This window comes from Rhinopithecus bieti, unplaced genomic scaffold, assembly GCF_001698545.2.
Source record: "Rhinopithecus bieti isolate Rb0 unplaced genomic scaffold, ASM169854v2 scaffold_11944, whole genome shotgun sequence".
Classification (NCBI taxonomy): domain Eukaryota; kingdom Metazoa; phylum Chordata; class Mammalia; order Primates; family Cercopithecidae; genus Rhinopithecus; species Rhinopithecus bieti.
The window spans coordinates 910,985-933,555 of NW_016807378.1; the positions used below are offsets into that span (position 1 = coordinate 910,985).

The window sequence follows — 22,571 nt, forward strand, 5'->3', positions numbered from 1 at the left end:
GTAGGCACTCAGTAAAGGTTCTACTCTCTTTCTTTCCTCCTCTACTGGAAGGGGAGAAAGGCCTCTGGAGCAAAAAAGGTTCAGACAACACATGATTCAAACCCACTCTTCTCTAAAGCATCTTGACTTCCAGTTCCCGCCCACTCCTATCCCAGGGCAGCTGACCTGGCCCATTTCCTTTGAGGAGTTCCTGCTGACAGCACTGTACTCGCTGACCATGGAGCGGGCATGGCAGGTCAGACGCACACTCATGCTGTGCACCCGTGCCCAGCGGTCCTGGGCCAGCTTCTGCCCAATCCTGCGCAGCTCTGTGCTGATGACCCAACCCCGTTTAAGCAGCAGCTGCAGGGGGTCTCCAGGGCCAGGGCCACCTGCCAGGATAAGGTCACCCTGTGCATCCTCTTCCAGGCTGATGGGCTTCGCCTGCAGGATGCACATGCACTCGCACTCGGTCATGAGCTTCAGATCTTCCATCCAGCGCTGGACTGAGTCCACCTGCATCAGGTGCAGTCTGCAACCAGGAAACAGCACCACGATAATTATCAACACCCCATGATTTCCAAAGGTCTCAATTCCAGGCCATCTGATATTTACTAAGCACCTATTAAATGCTTAGCAGTGTCTCTCCTATTCATGCATCTTGATATTCTCAGTCCTTTCTCATTCTCTTCATCTTACAGATAAGTCTGAAGCACAAAGTTTTAAGGGCAGATGACCAGACTAATAAGCAACAGGCAATTATGTCTGACAGAGTAGCCAATGATCTTTACAATAAGAGGGAAATGGAAGGGTGAGGCAGGAGTATTGCTTGAGGCCAGGAGTTCAAGACCAGCCTGGGCAATATAGCAAGATCCCATCTCTCAAAAAAAAGTTAACGGAAATACCCTAAATATCAAATAACGGTTATGCTAAGTGAGCTATAGTATAGCTATGATTATGTAGTATGAATTTGTTTAAAATGATGCTTTCCAAAAGTTTATAGCTAAGAAAAATGTGTGTGCTAATAAAGTGGGGAATGCAGTATGCAAAAATGGAAATGTAAACACACAATTATTACAATAATGTTAGAAAGCTCCATCTGGGAAAAATATTTAAAGGAAACACATTACAATGCTAAAGGCTCTTAATGGGTAATATAACTAAAGTCTTTTCATTTTTTTAACTTTTCTCTAGTTTCCAAATTTTCTATAGTGAGCATATATATTACTTTTGTAATGGAACAAAATTAACTTTATTTAGTACAACAGCATGAGAACGTAGATTAGTTTCTAAAAAATGCAGTCTAAAATTCACTGAGTCAAGTAAAAGTAATATCAGATCATTGACAAAGCATCGTACATTTGTTGGGTCCCTTATATTTCATATAAGTGCCAGGCACTGTGGGAAAAGCAGATACGAAGATATCAAGCCTCCACTCTCAAAAAGCTTTTGATCTGCCTAAAGAATCAAGATAAACTTACGAGAAGTTAAAAGACAATTGTTATGTGTCAATTAAAAGTAAAGCTTAAAAACAAAACTAAACTAAAAAGACAATAACAAATTTCACCATCATTTCACAACAGAAGACATGCATAGCTAATGACTAAGGCTGAGCGCAAGTTCTTTTGTCTTTGGCTTGACACAGTATTCTGATTAGTCTTTCTGCCACTGATCTTACCTGCCTCAAACATTCTTCACCTGTCACCAGCTCATTCACTCATCTAAAAACATCAGTACCTACAACATGTCAAGTATTATTCTAAGACCTAGACTGTAGCAGCAAACAAATAATCACTTCTCTAGCGAATGTTACATTCAAGTGAGAGAACAGTCAATTTTCAAAATAAATGAGCAATGTATGTTGCAAGTAGCAAGTGCTAGGAAGGAAAAGAGAACATGAAAGAAGGCTAGAGAGTGTTAAGGGTGGATGGGGGAGTAGACCTCGCAATTTAAAATAAGAGGATCAGAGGAGGCTCACTGAGAAAGAGACACTTATGCAAGGACTTGAAGCACACGAGGAAGGATGCCATGTGGATATTTGAGGGCAAATTGCTCCAAGGAGAGAGATCAGCAAGTGCAAAGGCTCTGGAGGCAGAATTGTCCTGAGATGTGTGAGGAATAGCAAGGAGGCCAGAGTAGCACAGGAAGAGTCAACTGGGGTGGAAGATGAGTTGAGAGCAATGAGGTGGGGATTAGGGGAGTAGATCCTATAGGGCTGTATTGGACAAGATGGGGACCTGGCTTTTATTCTGAGTCAGTATAGCAAATAAAGGGCACCAATGAGGCCAGCCTGGTGAAGCAAAGGTATCAAGTAGGGTTGAAATTATAAGGCAGACTCCAGTTATCAAGGTTAAAAAATCATGTCTTCATGTTTACAGTTATTTAATGAGGAGGAGGAGGACTTTCTAAAATATACAGGCTTTTAAATGTAATTTTTAGCCACAAGTCTTATGTTTAATTGTGAAACTGAACATATGATTCTCTTAGGAAATGCTTTTTAAATCATTTTAAAAAAATAACCAATGATTTTTCTGTCTCTGCCTCCCTTCATGAAAATAGCTATTACATTTTGCAGATAATTTGAACGTATACATATATATGCCTATGTATGTGAACATATATGTATGTAAACACATGCGTATATGTTTATGTATACTATGTATACAGACACACACACACACAGAGAAGAGAAACCCATTAAATCCAAAATCACAGCACCCTACTGCCAATATATCCTTATGAAAACATATTTAATTTTACATTAAGTAGAATCACATCTCATGTACTCTTTGATTGCAGACAACTTCTAATTTTCTGCATCTTATTATCATCCCCTTATATTTGCCCACCCCTGCCAACCTCAGCCAACTAACTTTAACCTAGTAAGAATCATTTTATATTTTTCTCCACACTCATGCATTCTTACACACTTTTATCTAAGTATATATACATTTATAAGGTTTTCTGACCTATTGCTTGTTTTGTAAATATGACCATAATATATACACATCTTGCTGCATTTTTATTTTCTTACTTAACTTTGAAATCTTTCAAGTCATCCAGCAAAATCCTAAAACATTCTTTCCAATGTCTGAGCACTATTCCATATTGTGTATATTCCACAACTTATTAAGCCATTTTCCCATTGCTGGGCATTCACTTTTTGTTCAGCTCCTGACCTTTATAAACAATGCAACATTCATACCCTCATGCATATGTTCTGACACATCAGAACCTTAATTCTAGGGCATAGATCCCCAGGAATAGAATTGTAATTCAATAGATGTTGCCACGTTGACTTTCAAAAGCCCCAATGCTTCGCATTCCCCCAAGAATGTATTAGGACTTTCTACATAGATATTGAAATATGTTTCTCCCCTGCTTAAATCCTTCAGTTGAGCCCCACTAGACCACCATTCCCTGGATAAGTCAAAACTCCTGAGGCTAAAATGAGAGAGCTTCCATGATATCGCCACAGTCTCCCTTCCCACACATCTCCCTTGTCCATCTTCTCCAACTCCTAGCGCCCCTGCCACAAACACACTCTACACCTCAGATACATTCATCCTCCCTGTTTCCCGAACATACCACTCTCTTCTGCAATCCTCTACAGCCTTGAACACGCAGTTCTCCCTCAGATTAGAATCTTCCTTTCTTCTTCTCTACCTGGCAAGTTTCTACTCACCCTGCAAGACCAGGCTCTTATGTTACCTCCTCTAAAAAACTACAGCCAGAGCTCATGAGTTTCTCCTCAGAGCCCCTGCATCCTTCAATAGGGCACTAATAACATTCTACTGCAATTAGTGTGTGTGCCTGAACTCCCCAAGTCCCATGGGGAACAGTCTCTTGTGCATGGCTTATTGCCAGTGTCTGATATATATCAGTTATTCAGAAAATGTATGCCCATTGATGAGTGGCCAAATGTCAGACATTTATTGCCATAGGTCTGTACCTATGCAGAGACTTCATATGCTTCCATCACACAAGCTACCCAGAGAATGCCCTGAGATTGACACGATGGGAAAGGAGTTATTAAAGATGGAAAAACTGTGATTATTGTGTTCTAAAGACATAGAAATGGGAGGCAAAATGACCTAGGGGCTTTTAAGAGGCAACAAATGAACAAGTCACTTGCACACTGACTCATTCACTGCATAAGCACTTTGCAGTGGATATCTGTTACACTATCTTTCCAGCATCTTTTTCTCTCTGTTCTTTCAATCATAAAGACAAGTTTCATTAGCTACCTCTTGGGATGGCTACCAAGGCTGCAACTTTTCCCTCTTCTTTGCTAAAGTCCCCTCCTCCCAAACACAGGGGTGATCCGTGGCCATCTGTGGCCAGGTCTGGACTGTGTTAAAATGCCCCTGGAAACAATTGGTGCTTGATCCAGGGGTGGGCTTCTGAACCAAGCTGCACTAATCCAATTCCTTGCCCCAAATTGTGAAACGTAGAACCCAGGGTCATACAGACACGAATTATTGTACATGGGACATGTTAACAATGGCAACTTCAATTGTTCAATGAGAACCTCTAGGATCACCTGGGGAGTGGACAGACAAGTCCAATAGTTAATTTCTATTGCCTGTAACTAAAAGAACATTTTCTAAGACACAAGTGCACAAATCACTAAATATAGTTGAGTTGGTGTTCTTCTTAGAGTAAAGGTCTGCTTGGAATTCCAAGAAGAGAACTCCCCCTTTCCAATGGAGATCAGGGGCAGGTGCCTGGAGGAGGTGGTCATACCCTGGGTAGGGTTTGGACTTGTCAAGACAGTAAGAGCATATTCCAGGGTGGGGTAGTCAAAGGGAAAATAAGTAAGTCCCCTGCTCTAGAGTTGTACATTCTGCAAGAGAGGGAACCATGATAAGGAAAGCCAGAAAGGTACACCAAGGCCCTGATTGTGAGAAGCCTTCAGTGCCAGATTAGGGGCTGGCCATTTGCACTGAGAGCTCTGAGAAGATACTGGAGGGTGGCAGGGCAGGGGAGGTAGGGACGGGTAGGATTGGAAAACAGCCAAATCACAGCACTTGGCACCACCACCTGGCTCAAAGGAAACCTGTGTGCTGGGGCTGCTCCCCGAGGAAAAGCTCTGGCATCCTCTGAGTGGAGGCACTCATACCCCTTACCTCTGGCCTGTAAGGGAAAGAATAAACCCAACCCCAAAGCTGTGGTAGAGGTAGGAAAGGAGAACAAGGCCCTGGGAGGCCTGCTCAGACCCACAACTCACATTTTTGTCAACCCCTCCACCCCAATGCACACAGGAGGTGTATACTTAGTTCTTGTTTTTAAAGCTATGTAAGAATTAAAAAGAAAGTGAGATTTCAGAAGCTGTGTTAATTAAACTCCTAATCGATTCAGCACTCTGCTAGTAGGAGAACTGGAGTGACAGAACTATTGATTTCTTCAAGCCCTGCGTGTTTGTGCCTACCAGTGTCTGTGTTTGTGGATATGAATCCATCTGGGTGCCTGTCTATATTATCTGGATGCCTGTATCTGTCTGTGTGTCTGTATATCCCTATCTGCGCAAATATATGACTATATATGTGTTTACAGGACTTAACTCATATAAACTTGATGATTAAAAACTGGGGGTGGAGGAGCTTGAGCGTGGGTACACTTAGTGAATCATTTCCAAAGAAAAGAGTATAGAAAAGGGAGAAATAAAGAAACTTTACAGTGGAGAAACCCGGCAGTCACTATTTTAACCAAGTGATCAAGTTTAACCTCACCAAGGATAAGGCATGTTGCTAGCATGTACCCCTGATAGGATATGATAAGAAGTGCACTTCATCCTGTAGCATTCTTCCCCCAGGACACGTAGCCTCAGTCTCATGATGAGAGAAGCAAACAAACCCAAACTGAGGGACATTCTATAAAACATCTGACTAATACTCCTCAAAATGGTCAAGGTCATCATAAACAAAGGTGGACTGAAAAACTGTCATAGAACAGAGGTGACCAAGGAGACGTGAGGACTAAGTATAATATGATATCCTGGGTGGAATCCTGAAACAGAGAAAGGACATTCATGAAAAAAACTAGTGAAATCTGAATACAGTCAGCTTTCTATATCTACAGATTTTGCATATATGGTTTCAACCAACTGCAGATTAAAATTATTCAAAAAAAGATAATAAAAATGTCACACATAAAAAACACAGTATAACAACTATTTACATAGCATTTACATTGTATTAGGTATTATAAATAATCTAGAGGTGATTTAAAGTATACAGGAGGATATGTGTAGCTTATATGGAAGTATTAGGCAATTTTATATCAGGGACTGGAGCATTCATGCATTTTCGTAACTGTGGGAAGTCCCGGAACCAATCCCTCATGGATGCCAAGGGACAACTGCAATGTCTAGAGTTCAGTTCATAGCAATGGACCAATTCTGGTCCTTTAGTTGTGACAAATGTGCCATGATAATATAAGACGTCAGCAATGAAGGAAACTGGGTGTGGAGTATATGGGAACACTCTGTACTACCTTTACAACTTTCTATAAATCTAACTATTTAAGACCAGCCTAGCCAACATGGTGAAACCTGTCTCTATTAAAAGTACAAAAAAAATTAGCTGGGTGTGGTGGCACATACCTGTAATCCCAGCTACTCGGGAGGTTGAGGCAGGAGAATCACTTGAACCTGGGAGGCAGAGGTTGCAGTGAGCAGAGATCACATCACTACACTCCAGCCTGGGTGACACAGTGAGACTCCATCTCAAAAAGAACAAAAACAAAAAATAAAACAAAACAAAACAACAAACAAAAAACAAAAAATCCTGTGAGCCCAGACTGGCTGTCTCTCTGGTTTTATATCATGAGCCTCATGCAGGGAAGACCTGGAGAGCCCAAGCTCCAGGATGGTAGGTGAAACCTGGCTAAAGAGCCAGGAATGGAGCCTTCCTCAAAGAACTGGGAAGTGGAAGGAAAAGCTGTCACCAGTCAAACTATGGGTGGAAATTGTTCTCTCAGGGGAAAGGAACATGGCTACTCCCAGTAGCTTTGTCTTCCAGTTGGGCCCCCATCATCTGTCCTACAGCCCACCAATGGCTGAATCCCAGGTGAGCCTCGTGGACCTGTGCCTTCAATGCCTAGCTATGTCAGGGGACCCTCCCTCTGAGGTCCCTCATGACGGCTCATAATGACCCTGCTCCTTCCTTAACCACCTGAACAGACAGGCCTTGAGTCACAACTTCCTTGGGACTGAGTAGCCTATTGTATTAGAGTCTGAGCATAAGGGGGAAGTATCCAGACACAAGCAAACAAGGCCTGCACACTGGCATAAGGGTAGGAAGAGCTAGCGCTGCTTCTCATAATCTGTGTGACCTTAGGCAAGCTGCTGCTTCTTTTTTTCCATTTTCTGAAATTTTTATTGAAATATAACATATGTACATAGAAGTGAACACATCATAATATTGAGCTACAGTTCAATACATTTTCATAAGGTCAACACATCCATGAATTCAGCAACCAGATAAAGAAACCCAACTATTACCATTGTCCCAGAACTCTCCCTTGTGCCCCTTCTGGTCACTCCCCAACCAGGATAACCCATATCCTGACTTTTAACAACCTAAGTTTGTATTTTGAGTAAGTTTCTTAACCAATTTGAGCCTCAATTTTTTCATCTATAAAATAGATAATAATAGAGGTTTCTGCACAGGGTTGATGGAAGAATTAAACTAAGTGATGAATGTGCAGGGCCTAGTACACTGCATGGCACAAAAGAGGATGCTCAAAAATGTTAGTTCTCTGTGCTGCCCTTCCCCATATAAAACACCTCTGCACATGTTACAATAACTAGAAATATAATAATGACTGGAATGTATTGAGCACATCCCATGTGTTGAGCACCATGCTAAGATCATGTCCTTTGCAGGGACATGGATGGATATGGAAGCCATTATCTTCAGCAAACTAACACAGGAAAAGAAAACCAAACACTGTACATTCTCACTTATAAGTGGGAGCTGAACAATGAGAACTCATGGACACAGGGAGGGAAACAGTACACACTGGGGCCTGTCAGTGGGGTGGGGGGAGGGAGAGAATCAAGATAAATAGCTAACGCATGTGGGGCTTAACACCTAGGTAATGTGTTGATAGGTGCAGCAAGCCACCATGACACACGTTTACCTATGTAACAAACCTGCATATCCTGCACATGTATCCCAGCACTTAAAATAAAACACAATAATAAAGTAGATGAGCAGAGAGAGGGGTGAGGCAGCCTTAACATAGGCAGATGGGGAGGACCATTTGCCCAAGCAACAACTTGGGGCTGCTATGGGCAAAGGAAGATGAAAGGAAACTGTGAGCCCCTGACCCTGCCTACAGCTCTGGGGAGGAGGGTGGGCAAGAATGATAAGCTGCCAAGATATCATTTCTGCTTTCAGGCCAAACCCACACAGAGCTGTCCAGCTGCAGGAGTTGCCTTTCATGGTAACAGTCCTAGAAATGAACTCAGACAAAGCGCCAGTGGGGGAAAGCAGAATCTGGTTTACTTTAAGAATGAACTTAGGCCAGGTGTGGTGGCTTATGCCTGTAATCCCAACACTTTGGGAGGTGGAGGTGGGAGGATCCCTTGAAACCAGGAGTTTGAGACCAACCTGAGCAACATAGCGATACCTCCATCTCTATAATAATAATAATAATAATAATAATAATAATAATAATTAGCCGAGCATGGTGGCTCTTCCCTGTGGTCCCAGCTACTCAGGATACTCAGGAGGCAGAGTCAGGAGCATCACTTGAGCCCAGGAGGTCAAGACTGCTGTGAGCTATGATGGTGCCACTGCACTACAGCCTGGGTGACAAAGTGGGACCCTTTCTCTTAAACGAAAAAGTTTAAAACAACTTATTTCTAGAGATTGTTTAAACAGCACCAAATCTGTCTCCCCAAGCAGCAACCAGACATACTGAGAAGAAAACAGAACAAATTAGTAAGCGCGGGAATCCCTGCCTCCCACTACCTCTACTCAGTGGCCAATCCCCAGGCCCCATCAAGCAGGTACATGTCACTTATGTCCAAGGCAGGGAAGACATTCAGAGGCTCTGGCCTATTAGCAGCTGAAGGAAAAAATGGGTTGGCTGCTCGAGAACCCCCACCCAGCCTGACTTCTCCCAGAATGCTTTGCACCCAAGTTGCTCACATTTAAACTGAACTACTGTGTCAATAATATTGTTGTGTTTAGCTAAAAAAAAAAAAAAATAGAATTAGACAAAAAGCAGTTCTGAAGTCACAGTGAAATAAAAAATTTAAAAAACCACCAGTAGTAATAACTTTTATTGAACTTTTACAGTGCCTCAAGAGCTGTGCACTTATCATGCATTATTTTATTCTCACGACAGCCTTACTCAGTTTACTCTCTTATTCGCTCCATGTTACAGGTGAAAATACAGAGGTGTAGAAAGGCTACATGACTTAAGAGAGCCAAAACTCCATGCAGGCAGTCTGGCTCCAGAGACTGTGCTACTGATCACACTATTCAGCTTCCCATCTGTGTCTCTCCTCCACCAGACTTTGAGACATCCTCAAAAGTAGGCATTGTTTGATTCATCTCAGCACAAGTCCTGACACACAGTAGTATCAATAAATATGTAATTGAATCAAGTAAGGCTGAGACTGCCTGGGAGATGAGCATTGTATGCCTTGCCAAGCCAGCTTATTTGAAAAAAATATTTTCCAAACTTGCAAGGAGTTACACAAGTTGGGCAAGAGTGTCCTGGACTGGCACATAGGAATCTCCCAAACCCATCCCATCCTCTGCTCTGGAATTACATTTTAGGAGGTATGGATTTTGTCTTTGGCTAGGATGTCAGACAAAGTATAGGTGAGTTCCCAGTCCTGTGGCAAAAGTTTAAGCGTTGGGCAAGTAACTAGATCCCACAAAAAGTGTGATAACAAAGATTTTTAAATACTTGAAGCTGATGGCATTAGAACCAGAGAAACTTCTCATCCAAGGCATTTTTGCAAATGTTCCTGTCTTCCACTAAGCAATGCTCTGGTTGGGTAGAGCTTGGACCCTTAGCAACCGTTATCCCAATTCTCAGAGCCTAGCCTGAACGTAAAGGTGAACAGTGCTCTGGTGAGTTGTGGGTATATATTCTCAAGCCCTTGAGGAGTGTCTGTCCGAACATGACACCAGGAACAAACATAGAATATTCTCAACCAGTTCAACAAGGTTTAAAACATTAAGCAGTGTCTCTCAGGCAATCCCTGGTCAACTTAATTCAGTGAAACACTATTGACACCGACAATGTTTCAGGCCTTCTTCTGGTGATCCCTGACACCAGGAAGCTTACACAGTCTAGCAGAAGAGACAGACAGCCCAACTTCAGTCTCATCCCATCATGATGGGTCATGAGGCTCGCTCAAGTGCATCTTAGAGTCCTCAGAGTTCATCTCACATATGTTCCCCGACTCCGCCCGCAAAAGACTGGTTCAGCAACCACAGGGTGGAACTGAATGATTCTGATACCGTTTATTCCTTAGCAGCCTTACACTAGGCATGACTCCAGCTGCCATGCCATGCCACGTCCACCCAGCATGGCTGCCATTCCTTCCAGTGAATGTCATGCTCTCTGGACTCTACAGGACATCTCAGACTGTTACAGTCACCACTTCTTCTCTTACTGCTACCTCTCCTAGTTACCAGGGTACCACCACCAGACATGCCGCTGGGTCTTCTAGGCATCGTGGAGATTTCTGTTGGTTACCACTGCTCGCACCAGAGCCTAAACTCTACAGCTGGGTTGCCTGGATTCAAATTCCAGCTCTGCGACTTGCTAACTATGTAACTTTGGGCAAGTTAACATAACTGCTCAGTGCTTCAGTTTCCTCACCAGCAAATGGTGAAAGATAGTAATAACTAACTCCTGGTCTTTTTACCTGATGGGTAATACTCTAAGTGTTAGTCTCTATTAGAGCAGTTCTAATAAAGCCACTGTATCATCAAATCTTTTTTACCTGAAATTCAAAAACATGAAGAAAATTCTGGAAAGATGGCAGTGGCGGTGCATATTTTTCCAAACTCTTCAAACCCCCACATGAAAACTGACAGAGCAACTATATGACAACCTCTGCCTCATGGATAATATTTATAATGAAACTAGATGATAAGTTATCCCCACAAACTTTGAAATACTAGCAAATGGGGATAACCCACCAACAGCCGTAAGACCTGCTCAGTATCATGTATTAGACAGTTTTCATGCTGCTGATACAGATATATCCAAGACTGGGTAATTTATAAAGAAAAAGAGGTTTAATGGACTCACAGTTCCACATGGATAGGGAGCCCTCACAATCATAGTGGAAGGCGAAAGGCACATCTGAACTGGTGGCAGGCATTATAAAATCATCAGCTGTCGTGAGACTTATTCACTACCATGAGAACAGTATGGGGGAAACTACGCCCATGATTCAATTACCTCCCACCTGGTCCCTCCCACAACACATGGGAATTATGGGAGCTACAATTCGAGATGAGATTTGGGTAGGGACACAGTCAAACCATATCATATTATCTTATGAGAAGATGAAGAAAGAAGCAATAAGGTGGCATCTGATGAACATGAGAAAGGAGAACCCAAAATAACTCTGGGTATTTACTGGAAAGCACAGTACAGGAATTTGAGAACAGTAGCTGAAACTAGAAGGGGATTTGCCTTTCCAATATAGCTGAGTACAGGGTGTTTTATGAACTCTCAATACTGACCCACTAGGAATCTCTTCTACAACAAAGCACCACATTAAGGAGAAACTCCTGGGAGTGGAACCCAAATTCAGTGCGACAGGGACAACAGAGGCAGAGGAACAAGATATTCAAATCAATGTGAGGGAAGAAAGCAGAGCTAGGAACGCTCAGAGAGCAGGTCATCATGTTTTTGGACCCTATACTAAAACAAAAGAAGGTAGAGTTCTATAAAGTTAGAATAGGTTTCCTGAACCCTGCCTTCTTCTAAAGGTCCATGAAAACTAATTTCACTTAAAAACGAGTAACAGAAAATTATTGTAGTCTCATCCCATATATAGTTATTTCAAAAAGAGAATAAAGAGCAGAATAATATCTGTACAATGAGAAAATGCCAGAAAAAAAATGTACTCTTAAAACAGATAAAACTCTAACAAAATAAGCTTAAAATTTTGAGGAAATTATAAAAGACAGGAACAAGAAACATACATTCTCAGAAAGGAAATGTCCTAACTCGGGAAGGAATTAGAAATAAAGAGGGGAAAGTCATTTTAGAAACAAAGACTAAACAAGAAACACATAAGATAATGCCTTTAAAAATCAAATGCAAAAATGAAGAAAACTTTGAAAATGAAAAAATGAAGAAAGTGAAACCCTGTCTCTACTAAAATACAAAAAAATAGCCGAGCATGGTGGCAGGTGCCTGTAGTCCCAGCTACTTGGGAGGCTGAGGCAGGGGAATGGCTTGAACCCAGGAGGCAGAGGTTGCAGTGAGCCAAGATCTCACCACTGCACTCACTCCTGCCTGGGCGACAGAGCAAGACTCCATCTCAAAAAAAAAAAAAAAAAAAAAAGAATTTGAGAGAAAACAACAAACATTAAAGTTAGGTAAGAAGATCCAACAAACACACAATGTAAGTTCCTAAGGAATGAATTCAAAGCACAGAAACACGGTGAATACTAAAACTGTAAATCAGAAAACTTTCAAGTGGGGGAGGGGAATTAAAACTACACTTTGAAAGAACATACTACATACATGAAAGCAAACATGCAAGACATACTCTAGTAAGATAGTAAGATTATTGCACAAGAGAAAAGAATGAGAAGGAAGACAGGGAGGCAGGGAGGGAAGAAATTGTTTGTGCATCTAAAAATAAGTGCATGTTACCCATAAGAGACAGAAAATTGCGCTATCATCAGATTCTGAGAGAAATACTTTATACCAGAAAAAGTAGAGTTACATATTTAAAATACTCAAGGAAATAAAGTGTGAGCCAAGGATTTTATATTGAAAGTCATACATGACTTTCAAGTGTGAGTAGGAACTCTCAGCTCTGATGACAGAAGTGATGTTGGGCAAAAATCCTTCAAGAATGATTAAGAAGATAAAATCAGTAAGACTTGGACACTGATTCATATAGATGATGAATGAGAGAGAGTGAAGAGATGAGATGCAGATTTTTTACTTGAGCAGCTGAAAGGATAGGAGAAATAAATTTGGAAGACACAATGATAGGTTCAGTTTGTGACATGGTGAATCTAATAGACCTACCATCTCTTCTTTTCAAGAAGTCCAGTCCCTCTTACTGGACTGTCCTCTCATAGAACTTCATTCTAAAATCTTCCAGGCACTCCCAGCATCCATACAGAGTGCATGGCTGACATACTGTCACAAGTCTCATCCTGAATATTCTCACAAGTTTCATTCATTCAACAATATTTACTTAGAGTCAAATAGGTGCCAGGAACTGTTCTAGCTACTTAGGATTTATTAGTAAGCAAACAAACCAACATCTCAGCCCCTGTGGAGAGTACATCATAGCAGGGGAAAACAGACAACAATAATAAATATGATAAATAAAAATGAATACAGTATGTTAAAAGCAGATGATTTCTATTAACAAGTAGCGGTACAATAAGGGTTACCACAATTGTCTTGTGGAAAGCAGGGAAGTAACTGCCACTTTAAATAAGTGGTCAGAGCAGGGCTCGTTGAGAAGCTAAGATTGAGCAAACAATTCAAGAAGGTGAAAGAATTAGCTGAAATATGGGTACTGAGCATTGCAGGTGGTCAGAGACTAGCGCAAAGGCCTTGGGAGGGAGGATGCCTGCTTTGTTTGAGACACAGTATGGAGATAAGTGTGGCTAGAGTAGAGTGAACAACAGAAATATTAGTAGGAGGGGAGCTCAGAGAAGGGGTTAGGCCAGATCACATAAAGCCATGGAAGCCATTGTAAGCACTTTGGGTTTTATTCTGAGTAAACAAAATACTTCCCAGGTCCCCCAAGAACTCTTGCAACCAGATGTCATCTAGGTCCATCTAGCCCGTTCTCTATAACCCAACAGGAAGACTCTCTCAGTGAGGGCTTTATAAAAACAACACATAGATGACTTTAGAATGACTTAACCTCTGCTATGCAGTGAACTATAAACTGTTTAATAAACAGCTAATTAAACCATAATTATTTATGTAACAAGCCATAAATAATTTACAGCATGGTTAGGCTATTCACTTCCCATCCCTCCGCACCAAGGCTCTTGTGAAGACCCAGTCAAATGCGACTAAAGGAAATGTGACTACTCTAATCCTCTTCATATTTTTCAATGTTTTCATTGCTCTGCTTCTGATCTGCTTCTGAATACCACGCTGAGCTGCGTCAGCATAGTCCCTACTGTGCATCGGGGGTTTTATGTAAGTGGCAGGCAATTCTTCATCTCTCATCCCTAACCACTCCAAGTTCACATTTCAAGTGTAAATCCTGCCCCAGTGTTTGGTGCTGAGCAGCTTGCAAGACGGGCGGATCACGAGGTCAGGAGATCAAGACCATCCTGGCTAACACAGTGAAACCCCGTCTCTACTAAAAAAAAATACAAAAAACTAGCCTGGCGTGGTGGCGGGTGCCTGTAGTCCCAGCTACTGGGGAGGCTGAGACAGGAGAATGGCGTGAACCCGGGAGGCGGAGCTTGCAGTGAGCTGAGATCTGGCCACTGCACTCCAGCCTGGGCGACAGAAAGAGACTCCATCTCAAAAAAAGAAAAAATGTTTCTAACTTGCCACTGACCCATCTATGCAATACCAGAAACATTGAGAAGGTTTTGCTCCTTCAATGGGCTCCGCAAAATGCCTCCTGCGCCCACCTGCAGTGGAAATGCCCCTTTTCCTCTGAGCTTCTCTGTGTTCTCTCCTGTCTCCATGCATTAGCCCTCTGCTCCAAGCTGCAGCAGCAGAAAAGTTTTCAGATCAACATTACTCAGAAATCTCCATTTTCACTCTTCATCCTACTCACTTAATATTTGGTGTTCCGTATCATTTTCTGACATGTGTTCTATATCATTTTCTGTTAATTAAACTGTTCAGTATAATATAGTAAGAGAGTAAATCCTATGGTATAACCCCAGGGGTCCTGGGGGAGGCAAAATGAGACCCACCAACCCACCTTGAAGCTAATATTGAGAGTAATTTGTGACATGGGTATGGATTATGGCACTGTCAACACTTTATTACATCCATTTCTCCAGGCTGTGGTCTTCTCTCAATTGGTAGAAGGGTTTGAGGGTAAAGAAGAGACTTGACTATTCTAACAAATTATTTTTAATGTAGCATAGCTCCAAGCACACTATAAAACAAACTATCTCTTGAGTACCTTCTGCATAGCAGGCACATATCAAGAACTTGCACATATGATATCTAACTAGTATTTAGTAAAATGCTATTTATTACCCTCATCTTACAGAGGAGGAGAAACTGAGACTCAAAGAGGTTTTTGCACCCAGTCAATGACAGTGCCAGATTTCAGTCCAGTGCCTGACTCCAAAGTCTGTGCTCTCAGCACCTCCGCAGTCTGTCCAGAACCCTAATGGAACTTGTTGTTATTTCAGTTTCAGAAGGCCAAGGAACATGAATTTAGCTCCAGGTAACTGTTTCCACTCCTAGGAGCCAATGTGTACATCTGACAGCTGCCTTCTCTTTGATGACTCAGAGCCCCATCTTGTTAACTGTCAAACTCCAGCATTGTAGATGCCCTCTAATTGAGAGAAGACATTATTAACACTCTCTGATCTTTCATTAACTCATGAATGACTTATTTTTTAACCTCTAAAAATGGTATATGTGTATATCCGTATTGCCAGTATATGTATGAGAGTCATTATGATGATATAAGCCACAAGAACACCTGATTAGGAGCCATCACCTGTGCCCTCTTCCCACTCCCTCCTCTTGATAGCTGTGTGCCCTTACACATGACGCTTGTCCTCTCTGAGCCTCAGTTTCCTGGCCTGCTCATCCCCCCGCCTCCTTATTTCCAACCATTGTCCCAGCCCTGAATTATTTCAGTCTCACTACTGTGATTTCCAGCCTCCCAGGTTTTGCACACGCTGGTCCCTCTCTCCACTTCCTCTTTACCTGCTGACTTCTACACATCCTTGAAGTCTTGACCTAATGTCTCTTCTGAAGGAGTCCTCTGTGACTCTTCAACAAGTTTATGTCCCATGTGCCCCACATGTCTGTAGCACTCTGTCTTTCCCCTGATCTACACTGGTCTCAATTGTTTAACAACTTTCAATTGTCTGTTTCACCCCCTAGACAAGGCAGGGGCAGATCTTGTGTCTGTCTTGTCCTCCCTACATGCCACCATGCTACATGCTAAACTATCTGCAAGGCACTAGACCTGACACACCAACGATGCAACTGGTTTATATGTATGGAACTTAATTATATTTAAACATTTATCAAGTGGGAATAATAATAAGCTATACTGCTGTCCTGTCTCATTGGGTTGTGAGGGTCACGGCGATAAAATCCATAATCATTATAATGGCACTAACTGAGGATGGGCCCTTGCCAATTATCATGGGGATTGATTCATATGTATTATCTCAGTTGGTTCTCACAATGACCCTGTGAGGAGGGTACTCTTATGATCTTACTTTTACAGATGAGGAAACTGAAGCTTAGCAAGGCCAAGTAATGTATCTGACATCACACAGATCACAAGTGGCAAAGTTTGGCTCTGAACCCAGCTCATCAGTGTCTAGACTGTATGTTCTTCAGTGTTATGTTAAACTGCTTTAGGCTGCGCTCTGTTCCAACATCATGTGCAGTACTGTCAGGTAAAATTTATAAATGCATTCCTACACACACACATCCAGCTATTCCTATTGATTGTCATGAATTTTCATGGCAGTAACATGGGATTTGATGTATAGACTAAAAATGGTTTAGCTTTGTTTTTTCTATTCTGTTCTTCTCCCTACTTTAAAGAGAGTATTTTCATTTGCCAAAGTGGACATTTAGGAGAATTCACAGATGTAATGTGCCCATTCCCATCCTGATACCTCTGCATGGTTCTGTGAAGTGCAGGTGAGCGTATAGAAATCACCACTAGAGGGTTTCCAAGAGCCAGTCTCTCCACCATCTACAAGGCTCCGGAACTCTCCATCAGCCTCCAGCAACCACTTGGGTACCTTGCCTCCACCATGTCCTGGCTCCACTCCCAAGCCTCAGGCTCCTAAGGAGGATTCTCTGTTTTCGGTTGTAGGCAGACCCAGGGACAAAAGATCCTTCACCTGGGGCTGCACTGGCAGCTCTGCCCTCCAAAAGGGCCCCCAGGTGCAAGAGGCCAGGAGAAGTTGCCTGTCTCAAGTCCCACAGCCAGTGCACAGTGGGGCCAGGCCTGGAGACCTAGTATCTTGGTGTTTTCCAGGGGCCTGCTCAGAACAATCCCTGTTCTAGGAGCTGAGGCTACAAAGTTGAACAGGAGAAAATCCCAGCCTTCATAGAGCTCACCCAAGACCCAAACAGGAAAAAAAACAAAAACAAAAAAAAACACCAACAATTCAATCTGGTTATAATTATAAGAGTAGTTGAAATATTGAGTTCCAGCAAGGAGTCAGGCAGTATCTAAGCCCTCTCTATATATTATCTCCTTTAAGCCTGCCCACAGTCGTGTGAGGGAGGTACTATTATTACCCCCGTTTACAGATGAGGAGACTTCTGTCTGGAGAGGCCACATGGTGAGTAAATAATGGAGCCATTACTCAAACTCAGGCCTCTAGAGTTCAGAGCCTCAGCTTCTATCAACTAAACACCACACGACCATCAAGAAGCTATGAGCAGGATAGACTAGGATCACAGAAGACAGAGGACCTGACTTCGCCTGGGAATATTTACACAAAGGAAGTGACATTTGCCCTGATTCTTAGAGGAGAGGAGTTGCCAGGATGACAAACGCAAAAAGATTTCCACATAGGGGAGGCACCATGTACAAAGACCCAGAGGCATATAGCCAAAAAGTCGTATGGCAAGAAGTTTCACTAGACTATAGCATCAGGGGCCTCTGAGGGAGGGACCAGGAAGGGGTCTGAAGAGAGAAACAGGGACTAGTTGATCAAAGACCTTGAATGCCATGATTAGGGACGTGGATTTAATCTCAAAGGCAACTTGGAGCCACCAAAAGCATTTTAGAGCAGGGAAGTGACAACAATTGTGCAAAGAATCAGTAAAAAATGAATCACAGCCAGGTTAAATCCTAGGCAGGAGAGGAGCCTGTTGGGAAATGATAGTTAGAAACAGACAGAGAAGACAGAAGCCTGAATTAAGGCAATGGCATGGGATAGGAAGATCTGGGAGGGAGAGGATAGGATATGTGGGTGAAGAAGAGGAAAGAATCGAAGTTGACTCCCCTGGTTTCTCTTGCAGCTGCAATAGGAAACACATCCAGGGAGGAACTGTTTTCATTTGGTTTGATTACAGGGTGTGGCCTCTGACAAGTGGAGAACACAAGGCCACAGCAGAAGTGGGGGTCAGGCCTTGCAGAGGGGCCATCAAAGGGGGCCCCAGCTTTCTCAGGAAGGAGACTGGACCTGGTGAATCACACATGGCCCCACCACAAGCCCATCTAATACCAGCCACGGTCATGGTGCCGCCACATAATAAGCGCTCTTCTAAATTTTGGGAGTCTAGGGACTGCAGCTCATTAAGGTTTGGACTGTGTTAGTGCTGAACATCCCATAATTGCATAGCTTGCCTGACTCTCTGTCATTAGCTCCCTGACTTTCTGAGCTCCACGTCTCCTACTGGATTTGCTGCTTGACCCCAGTATGCAAAGTCTGGTTAAACAGAGCAGTTCTGGCTGTGTGGTGGGGGTTGCCTGCTGCCTCTGCCCCTTCCAACTCCCGGTGGGTCAATTGTCCTCAGCCATTAACTTCGAGCTGCCATCTCACTATGCATGAAATCCTTCCTTTGCAAGTACGAACGACTGATCCTATTACTCACACAGAGGACGGGAATTAAAAATTGAGGTCAAGGCAGATGGACTGGCAATGAGTCACATTCCCTTCATGATGGAAAACCACCACAGTCAGGAGCTTGTAAGGTCCCTGGCCAAGGAGCTGGAGGGCTCAGGGGCCAGGACTCGGGTTTGATTTCCTCAGGCTCCACAGTGAACTGAAATCTGAAGTTGATGCTATTAAGATTGTCCCATCGCCTGGAGAGCAAGGAGGGCATCCAAGACCGTGAACGTGGCTCCCAGGAGTCCTACCCAGCTCCCAGAAGTTGCCTATTCCCCAAGTAGCTTTGTTCATTGCATTCTGATGGAGGCTGTCCTAAACATCTGGAATGAGGGGACCAAATCCTAAAATTTGGGCTTTCTGAAGTCTAGCAGACTCAAACACAAAGCCAAATGCAACTACAATCATCTCCACATACCAGGCTACAGGCCAGATGACTTTTTTCTAAGCTGGAATTATCCAGGGTGGAGTTGGGGTGGGAGAAGGGAGTAGCAAAGTCTCATACTAAGAAATTGCAGTATGAAACAGTATTCTCCATACAATATTTCCTCAGGGGTATTCCAAAGTCAGAAGAAATTAACCCACCCAACAAAAAGGGAGGATTACCAACTATAGTGCATCTTTGATGTACCAAGAACCTTCTGCTCCAGGCCTCCCTGTGGTTTGATGATTGGAGATTGCCATCCCCATTCTACAGAAGGAGAAACTGAGGACTAGAGGCATTGTATAACTTGTCTAGGACCTCACTGTTAATAGTGGCAATAAAGCTAAAATTGATTGAGTACTTATTACGTTCTCGGCAGTGTGCTAAATGCTTGATTCAATCTTAATGGCTTAATTAACCCTCACAACAATCCTATGAGATTCCCAGAACTGAGATTTGCTAGGCAGGGTGACTTGGCCAACATCACACAGTGAATAAGTGGAAACAAAAATCCAGGCAATGTAAAACCAGAGCCTTGTTCTTTATTATTATGCTATGCTCTTCGATGGTTTTTAGCAATTTAGCTAATACTGAAACCCTCAAACACAAGCTGGAGCTCTTTCTGCTATGCAAGACTGCCCTTATGTGACATATGATTGCCTTTTTATAGCTTATGATCATATAAAGATGATGGAGTGTCTGGTCTTTTTTCAAACCCTTGTCTGGTTTCTTTCTGAGGAAAATTGGGGTGCATGTTTTCAACATTCAGGACAGAACTTCTGGTCCTGGCGTAAACATCACAGACCTCTGATGAATTTGTAGCAGCATCAGGGAAGCCCAAAAGATCATATAAGTAATGACACAGTGGGGAGTGATCCTCATGGGATCTGCCTAGGGGTCTCCTTATTCCCTCAGTGGCCTTGCCCTGCCTCTGCCCTTGCCTTGTGGACCACCTCCTTCATTCCCCAAAGCCTACCACTGGGAGAAGGTCATTGTACCTGACCCCTCAGAGGCCAAAGAGAACAATTTTCCCAGCTCAGAAGATCTGTGCCCTGGCCTCCAGTTACTGGTACCTGTTGCTTATTCCCAGCTTATCCTGCTGATCTGGTGTCCAGTGTCCCCAAAACTCTAGGGCGAATAGTTTTTAGAAATCTATGCCTATTCTTTTTCTTGGCTCATTTTAATTTCTTTTCATTTAGAATGGAACTTTAAAAGTCTTCAAAGTCTGGAATTCTCTGCCTTACTTTATTCTACCCTCTGTGTGAAGTGGGGAGTTCTCTGTAAAGGAACAATTTACTATACCCGAAACACTTGGAAGTGACCTCCAAAACGTACTAAGCACCCCAAATGGGCCAGGCACTGGGCCTGTGTGCTAGGATTACAGAGGAGAGATGTGAGGATATGGTCCCCATGAGGGCAGAATCGTTTAGTGCACAGTGACATACTCCCTCTACCTACAACAGCACCCAGTAATTCATAGGTACTCTGTAAAGGTTTACTAAATAATTGTAAACAAACAATTATGGCTCACTGTGCCACAAATGACATTTTGAAGTTAACACAGAGGGTTAGAGGAGCACAGAGAAGAGATATGTAACTCAAACCAGAATATCTCAGTAGGTTTTCCAGGCTAGTCTTTAAATGATGCCCTCAAATTTCCCAGGAAAAGAGTTAGTATTGGAAGAGGATAGAGTTTCAGACGGAAGAAACACCATGTGCAAAGAAGTAGAACCATGGACTCATGTGTTGGGAAAAGGGCAGGTTGCTAACTGGAGCCAGAGGGGTGGACGTAAACTTGAAAATGACTGGCTCAAGTTTTGCAGAATATTAGAATGCTAGGATCCATGGGTTTATCTGTATTATATTCCATCAAGGCAGGGCACCCTAGGCCACTCCACAACCCCACAATAGAATACTTCTCCTGGATATACCAAGGGGCTTCTATGAAACCTGAAGAGGGCACATTCTCAGATGTGAGGAGGACTTCCAAACTACTATGACTTGAAATGTCCCTCTCAGCCACAAGGCAAACACTAGACCCCTTTGCACATTTCACAGGAAAGAATGAGAACTTGTTTTAGCAATGGGTTTGTTTTCCTATCCCTGTGGCACTAACATGGGTTATTTTTGTCCAAAAAAGGGACAAAAGCATTCAAAACTCACTCATAGACTTAGAATGTTAAAGCTGGAAGGGTCCCTGGCGATCTACCTCCTCATCCTCAGATGAAGAAACTAAGGCTCAGGGAGAGAGAAAATTGTCAAAGAACATACAGAATATTAGTGGAAGGCTGGTCCCTGGCTCCTAATCCATGCTCCCCACTGCACTGTGCTCTCCTGCAGGGGATTTGATGATGAGATTGCAAACTTTTTACCAGTGAACTTAAATGCAAAGACTAAAAATACTTCTTAATTATTCTTCATTAGAAGAAAACAAAGTCTCTTCAACTCTCTAACTCCTTCAACCAATTAAATCTTTGGCTCCCACTCAAAGGGAGTATTTAAATTAATCAGGATAAATCTCTGGCTTACCCTTTCCCTCCAAACAGTAATTTTGTACTGAAAAAATGAGAACAGCTTGCTGGAGACAGAAGAGTGTCTTAGAGAAAAAAACACAATCCAATCTATTTAATTTAATTTCTCACCATCACCTGAGACTCCCTAGCCAAGAGTTCATCATTCATTTATCAAACAGCTATTAAACATTTATTTACTCAACAATCACTTATTGAGATCCTACTGTGTGCATTCTAATCATAGTCAGGAACATAAATATGAACCAAATATGAATTTAGCCCTTAGGCCCTCAGGACATTTATCCTTGAGCAGAAAAGATGACATATACATAAATCATTATTGGCCTACCCCAGGCTTGGCTCAAAGTAAGTTCTCAGTCCAAAGTAAATCTCATTCAAATGAATGAATGAAATTGATTTCTCTATTACAGATAGTTGCTATGTGAGAACTCCACTGAAATGGGGACACAGAGATTCTAAGATTTACTGAAGGCTGAATTAAAGCATTAGCTTAAGAAACACAACCCAGGCGAGGCAGGACTCCAAAAGGTGGGAAAGCAGCCTGAAGAGTATTGTGACAGCTACATTCCCCTCTATGGGCCTCAATTTCCCCATCTTATAATGAAGGGACGGCATAGATGAACTCTGGGGAAACTCTAG

The 22,571-nt window shown here is 42.6% G+C and overlaps 1 protein-coding gene across 4 annotated transcripts in view; it reads right to left on the reverse strand.

Annotated features, from left to right (window-relative positions):
* The window catches only part of INSC (INSC spindle orientation adaptor protein), a 135,071-nt gene that overhangs the window by 68,149 nt on the left and 44,351 nt on the right, over positions 1-22,571 (reverse strand). For all 4 annotated transcript variants that reach the window (XM_017881613.1, XM_017881616.1, XM_017881614.1 and 1 more), the window contains exon 3: positions 166-511. In XM_017881613.1, the coding sequence (XP_017737102.1) occupies positions 166-511 (346 nt within the window). The remainder of the gene's footprint in view (positions 1-165; positions 512-22,571) is intronic.